Here is a 7122-nt window from a genome sequence, read left to right on the forward strand (position 1 = left end):
CACGCCTACACATGCTACACTGTGCACGTACATGCTGCACACAAAAACTGTGCGCACATTAGCACATACACATCACACGTGTGTGTGTGTGCACATACACACGCCGTGCCCCACGTCCCCCTCGCCTCCACCCACATCCCAAACCCGGTCCCTGCCATCCCCATTCCCATCCCTGGCACTGGGATGGGTTGGGATGGGGACCCCAGACCAAGGCAGGACCATGCCCGGTCCCCAGCTTGGGGTCCCGGGTGCCGTTTGTCCCCTCCAGTCTAAACCCTTCTCTTACAAACCTGGATTCACCTCAGTGAATCCAATTCCCATCACCTCGCTCCTCATGTTCCATCAGATGTTTCCTCACCATGATGCCCATCAGCACCTCTTCATGTGTAACTGGGGGTACCCCAATCATAGAATCCCAGCCCGGTTTGGGTTGGAAGGGACCTTAAAGCTCATCTAGCTCCAAGCCCCTGCCACGGGCAGGGACACCTTCCACTAGAGCAGGTTGCTCCAAGGCCCTGTGTCCAACCTGGCCTTGAACACTGCCAGGGATGGGGCAGCCACAGCTTCTCTGGGCACCCTGTGCCAGCGCCTCAGCACCCTCACAGGGAAGAGCTTCTGCCTCAGAGCTCATCTCAGTCTCCCCTCTGGCAGGTTAAAGCCATTCCTCTTGTCCTGTCCCTACAGGCCCTTGTCCAAAGCCCCTCTCCAGGTTTCCTGGAGCCCCTTTAGGCACTGGAGCTGCTCTAAGGTCTCCCCTTCCCGCAGCAGAGGGGCAGGATCCCCTCCCTGAGCTGCTGCTCACGCTCTGGGGGTGCAGCCCAGCACACGGGGGGGTTCTGGGCTCAAGCACACACTGAAGCTGGGTCATGGGGAGCTTCTCATCAACCAACACCCCAAGTCCTTCTCCTCAGGGCTGCTCTCCGTCCATCCATCCATCCATCCATCCATCCATCCATCCATCCATCCATCCCCCAGCCTGTGTTTGTGCTGGGATTGTCCCAACCCATGTGCAGGACCTTGCTCTTGGAGGTACAGGATGTTGCACTTGGAGAAGATGAGTCTTGGTGTCCTGCTGACACTCCCAGCCTCATCCTCAGTGTTCCTACAGAGGGACATCAGGGATGGTGCCTCAGCATCACTTGGGATGCTCAGAGCAGTGGGTGCCATGGCAGAGGCATCCACCCAGTCACTGGTACACAACACTGAAGATGTTGAAGATGTCCCTGCTCATTGCAGTGTGGTTGCACTTGATGACCTTTAAGGTCCTCTCCAACCCAAACCATTCTATAACTCAATGCAGGAGGCATGGAAACCACTGCCAGAGCCCCAGCTCCCCTCAGGATGAAGATCTGGCTGCAAACATCAGCTCCCCCAAGCTACATCCCTGAGCCCTGGGACTGGGCTTCGGCCTCTGCCTTGACCCTCCCAAGCCATGGCCACTCTTCTCTTCTGGGAACCTTGAAGTATATTGCTCTGTCTTCTACACCTTGTGACGAATGCAAGGTGCCAACATCTCCAACCCATGAACGCCTGCTGCCTCTGTTGCCATGGAAACCAAAACTAGGATGTTTTCATATTTTTAAGCTAGATAAAGAATTGAAACATCTCCCAGGCCCCCAACGATAAAAGAAGAGAAGCAATGACAGAAAGAACTGGACCCTTCCGTTAAGGTCCATCTGCAAAAGCTGCAGCAACATCAACCCCCACTTAACAGCTCCATCCCAATTCCATTTATCCACATCTCCTGTGTCAAAACGTTCTATGTGTGCTGGAAGATGGAGGTTCTGGGATCAACCAGGGGCTGTAGGGACATGAAGATGTGGACATGCTCTTGAAGGCAAGCACATGGACAGCTTTCTCCACCTTTAACCTGACCAGCGGGATGGTTGCTTGCTGCTGAGAAGGGTTCAGAGAGAGCATCCTGGGGACACCCAGCTCCAGGCTTTATCCTGAAGGGTTTTACCTCTTCTGGACCCAGCTTGCTCATCATAGAATCAAAGGATGGCTTAGGTTGGAAGGGACCTTAAAGCTCCTCCAGTTCCAACCCCCTGCCACAGGCAGGGACACCTTCCACTAGAGCAGGTTGCTCCAAGCCCCTGTGTCCAACCTGGCCTTGAACACTGCCAGGGATGGGGCAGCCACAGCTTCTCTGGGCACTTCTCTTGCTTATCCCGAGCCCAAACCAAGGTGGGATGCAAACAGGAAAAAGATGTGCCCGTGGTGGGACAAGGGATATGGGCTGAGAAGTTCCTTGGTGTCCTGCCACACCACAAGGAGAAACCAGGAGAGTGAACCACACATGAGTGTTCCAAGGACCTTGCAGCACAGAAGAAAGGTGACATGGGCACCAAAAGTGGTGGGGCAGTGGCTTTGGGATGCCTCAGTCAAGGGGGGAACATGGCAAAGCCCCACATGACTGGTTCGAGAACCCCATGGATGAGGAATGGTGATGTGTGATGGGTGCAGGAACCCTGTGTTGAAGGGTCCTTGGCACCCAGGGTAGCTGTTTGCTTTTGAGAGTTTTGGGGTTTATTGCTCACTGCAGGGGGTTGGAGTAGATGATCTTTGAAGGTCTCTTCCAACCCAAACCATTCCATGATTCTATTGTAGCTGTTATCAGTGGGTTTTAGCCCCATTTTGCCCTTGTGGCATTGTCGCCCCAATTTTTCACAGTTTATATTTGGTGTTTCCTTGTCATTTCTCATTTTGATTGATTCTTTTCTCTTTCCTCTCTATATTTTTGCCACTTTTTTGTGGGCTCATCGGTTGATCTCCACAATTCACTTCAGCAGAGCTTTCCAAACAGGATTTCCATCTCTGTTTGGCTTTCTTTTCCTCCCTCCTCACTCCCCAAGAAGCATTTTGCAAGTTAGTTTGCTCATTGGCCTTTATTCTGGTGGGGTTTCATGTATTTACTCAAAGCTGGAGGACACATGGTGGGGTTTGTATCTTCATCAGGTGCTTTTTCCTTCCCCAGCAGCTGCTTGCAGGGTCTGTTGATGGCTTTGCTGGTTGCAGATGGGGTTTGGGGTGGGTGTTAGTTAATCAGGACATTTTCCCTCCCTCTTACCCTGCTGCGTCCTCCAACCACTGTTGTGTGAGGTGTTTCATTTGGTTTTCAGCAGCATTTCTACTCATTCATGCCCCACACTTCTCAGAAATAATTTTGGGGACTTTCTGTGAAGATTATCTATTTATTGTACCTGAGGTGTTGATTTTAGGGTCTTGACAGGCACCTTCTGAAAGCTTCCAGAGGCTTCTGAGTCAGCTGGTGCCCATCAACCATCTCCTGATTGCCTGGTTGGGTGCTGAAGGAGTGTCTGGTTGTGGTAAGGGAAAGCTGGGGGGTTGAAGATAGGACTAACGGGGGTTTTGGGGGACTCAGACTTCATCCCTGTGCCACCAGCTTGGGTACTGGGGTGGCCATGGTGTTGCTGGTGCTCCATCACCCTGATCATCTTCATGGCCTCCTCTGGACCAGTTTTAAGATGTCCACATCTTTCTCGATGTCTACTCCCAGGCAGGTTCATGTCTTTCTTCTGCTGGGGCTCCTGGAGTTGAGCACAGTTCCCCTGTTTAACATTTTCATCAATGATCTGGTTGATGGGTGGCCTCTGCTGGCCTTAGCAGAAGGTGTCACCCAGCACAGCCTCTTTGCTAGGACATTCCATGGAGCAGAATCAATCTCCTGCCGCGCATGGTCGCTCTGCAAACATATACCAAGGCCAGCATTTCTGGGTGGACACAGTGAATTGTGCTGCATGGCTTTGGACCTGCTCCAGCGTTGGAAAACTGGCTTTTTGGAGCTGCAGGGTGCAGAATGACCTCGGCTGCAGGCTGTTCCAGTTCAACATCTTCATTAATGAGCCAGATAATAGGGCAGAACGTACCCACCACATGTCTGCTGCTGATGGCAAGCTGGGAGGAGTGGCTGATGTGCCAGAGGGTTGTGCTGCCTCTGAGGGACCTCACCAGACATTTCTTTCTGCTTCACTGAGACTGTTTCTTGTTAGGGCTGAAGAGTGGTGCTGGAGAAAAGACTTGGTTAGGGCTGTGCTGGCAGGAGGAGATTGCACCAGAGGCATTGCTGGATGAACATTACTGTGCCCAGGCCTTTGTCTGGGCAAGTGAAGGTCTTGCATCATGTGAACCTCATGAAGTTCAACAAGGCCAAGTGCAGGGTTCTGCATGTGGGTTTGGGCAGTCCCAAAGAGGGTTGCAGGAAGAGTGGATTGAGAGCATCCCTGTGGAAAAGGACTTGCGGAATAGGTGGAAGAGGCTTTTAGCAATCTGGCCTAGTGGAAGGTGTCCTAGCCCATGGCAGCAGAGTTGACTAGATGATCTTAAAGGTCCCTTTCAACTCCACCCATTCCATGATTCTGTGATCTCCTGTCCTTAAGCTGGCCCATCAAAGGATTGTCATATTTTCTTTGCCCTCTCCATTAAGGAGGGGGAGTGACAGAGTGGCTTGGTGGGCAGCTGGCATCCAGGCAAAGTTAACCCAGCACACATGAGGAGCTTCCATCAGAGGCATGGCTACAAGTGCATTAGCGTGTCCAAGCAATTGTTTGAGTAGGTGAAGGGCTTGTGTGATGGGCTGGAAGCCCTCCTGGGTGCCAATGAGTGGTGTTGCTGGTGCTACACTTCCAAAGAGAGGTCTGGAGGTGCTGTTTCAACCCACACTGATGGCCCGTTGAGTCCTGGCTTTGTGCTGGGAGAGGTTGGGTGAAGACTGGGAGAAGAAAGGAAGCGGCTTAGGCTGGGATGCAGGAGAACTTTATTAAGGAAAAAAAAGGTAAAATTTCAGGAGCACCAAGTGGAACCAGTTTGAGGTACAAATTAGGGCACCATGAGCCTTTCTTATGTGGTAGCTGTTGCAAGAAGCCAGAGGTCTTTGTGCACACCGGTATGAGCGGCACAGGGAAGATTGGTGGTGGCCTTTTCCTAGTGAGAAGGGGTTTACAGCAGAGGGTGGATGGCACAAGAGAACAGGCGATGCAGAGAAGGAAGGTGGAGAAGAGGAGGAGGTCCATGGGCCATGTTTTCAGGCAGCCTGGGCTGGGACCCTGCCCTGCTTCCTCTCTTGGTGTCTTGAGAGGAGGAGCCTCTCAAGGATGGAGAGCCCATGTGCTAGGGTTGGCCTGGACGTGCATTCTCAGTTCTTGCCTTCCATGGTGTGAGTGGTTGGTGTCAGGAGTGCTGTTAAGGGCCCTTAGCAGATGTTCCAGCCCCTTCCGCCGCCGTAGCAGCCCAGGCCTCCAAAGCCGTAGCCAAGGCCGTAGCCGAATCCGCCAGAGGAGATGGGCACTCCCTGGGAGCTGAGGACGTTGCCCACAGCAGCCGATGCAGAGGATCCGATGGCGGTGCTCTGGGGGAAGGAGGTGAGGATGGGTCCTGGCAGGGTGACCAGCACGGTGGAAGGCTGGATGACGACGCGGGAGTCCTCGCACTGCCTGACACAGGGCTCGTTGCAGCTGTTGGCCAGCGGGGTGGGTCCGCAGGGGCGGCAGAGGTCGTAGCAGGCCATGTGTGTGGTGTGGAGGGGCCCTGGGAGAGGAGAGAAGAGAAGAGAGGGTGTGTGGAAATCAGAGGGGCGTGGGGGGTGTGAGGGGTGGTGCTGCAGGAGGGTGAGGCAGTGGGGAGGCTGGTGTGGGGCTGTGGGGCTGGGGAGGCATCAGGGGTGCTGAGGCTGGGGGCAGAGCATGCTGGAAGAGCCGGGTCATGGGGGGCAGGAGCAGGAGGGCAAGGGGCTTGAGGCTCACCTTGTTGAGTGCGCAGGAGAAGGCGTCAGCAGAGCCGAGTGAGGGACAGAGGCGCTGGGCCGGCTTTTATGCTGGTCCCCGAGGGGCGGGACAGCCTTTGCGCATGGCAGCATTTGTCAGCCAGCAGCTGGTGCGTGCCACAGCCTGGCAAGTCATGAGCTGGCTCATGTTTTCCTTGCCACAACGCTTCCTTTGCATGTCCTCCTGTTGAGGACATGTCCCTGTGGCCCTGGCGGCAGCTTTTAAGTGAGAGTAGGTGTTTGGGAGGATTTGCATGGAAGGTGCATGTCAGGGCATTCTGCTGACACAGCCAAAGCATCGGAGAGGTGGGGTGTCATCAGTGAGGTCACCTCGGGGCACTCGTGTGGTGTGGTTTGTGGGTGCGTTGTGAAGAGCGGGCCCCATGTCCTTGCATCCCTGTCAGGCTGGTCTGTGCTTTGGAGCTGTGCTGGCTGTGAGGGGCTGCTTCTTCCATCACATGAGGTCCCTCCGTGCCTTGCTGCCAGGTCACTAAGCCTGACTTTAGACCTGTCCTTTCCTGTTGGGTGTGCTCTGTGTGTGTCCTGGTGCCCTTTTGCTTGTAATTTTGTCACTGGGTGTAGTGGTTTTACATGAAATGGTTTAGGTAGGCATTGGGCTGCTGTGCTGGCTTCAGTTCAAAGATATCAGAAGCTTTCCCCTGAAAATGGGTTCTGATAGAACCCATTTCAGATATAGGACCTATGTTGGATAAGTTCGTGGAGGGCTGTTTCTTGTTGAAGGTACCCACTGGTGGATTAGGTGAAGAGTGTGAGGATGAAAGAATAGCAGAGGCATGTGCTGAACTGCTCACAACCTTTTTTCTCCATCGCGCTCAGCCACTTCAGGTGTGGGAATATGTAATTCAGGAGGGAAGGTGAACCTGGAATAAGGGAGTGTTGGGGGAAGGGCTTTTCAGATTTGTTTTATTTCTCAAAATTCTTCTCTGACTTTTGATAAATTAGTTTCCCTGAGTCAGGTCTGCTTTGCTATCATTGAAAACTGGCGAGTGATGTCCCTGTCCACATCTCAACTTTTGTCCTATTCTTCTTTTGTCCTATTCTTCTCCCCCTATCCAGTAGAGAAAAGAGAGTAATAGGCGAGGAATAGGGCAGCTCAGTGAGCACTTGGTGCCCAGCCAAGGTCAACCCTCCACAGAGCCCCATCTTCACAGCAGAGCTGGGTTATAGGCTTATTCCTCCGCCTTGTCCCCAGTGCCCCATGCATGGCCTGGCTGCACCAACCTGAGGAGGATTGTGACCTCACACTGGGGATTTCTGTGTGACCTCAGAGCAGAGGGATGGTGGCTTGGGGTCCCCTGCAGAGGTGTTCCAGAGACTCT

At 53.6% G+C, this 7122-nt stretch overlaps 1 protein-coding gene across 1 annotated transcript; it reads right to left on the reverse strand.

Annotated features, from left to right (window-relative positions):
- Positions 1–5212: 5212 nt before the first annotated feature.
- On the reverse strand, positions 5213–5529 carry LOC115611955 (feather keratin 1-like). The gene has a single exon (XM_030495698.1). It carries the CDS (start codon positions 5525–5527, stop codon positions 5213–5215), a length of 315 nt encoding a protein of 104 aa, XP_030351558.1. The 5' UTR covers positions 5528–5529.
- Between the last annotated feature and the right edge of the window lie 1593 nt (positions 5530–7122).

Source organism: Strigops habroptila, chromosome 1 (genome assembly GCF_004027225.2).
Source record: "Strigops habroptila isolate Jane chromosome 1, bStrHab1.2.pri, whole genome shotgun sequence".
In the NCBI taxonomy this organism is placed as follows: Eukaryota; Metazoa; Chordata; class Aves; order Psittaciformes; family Psittacidae; genus Strigops; species Strigops habroptila.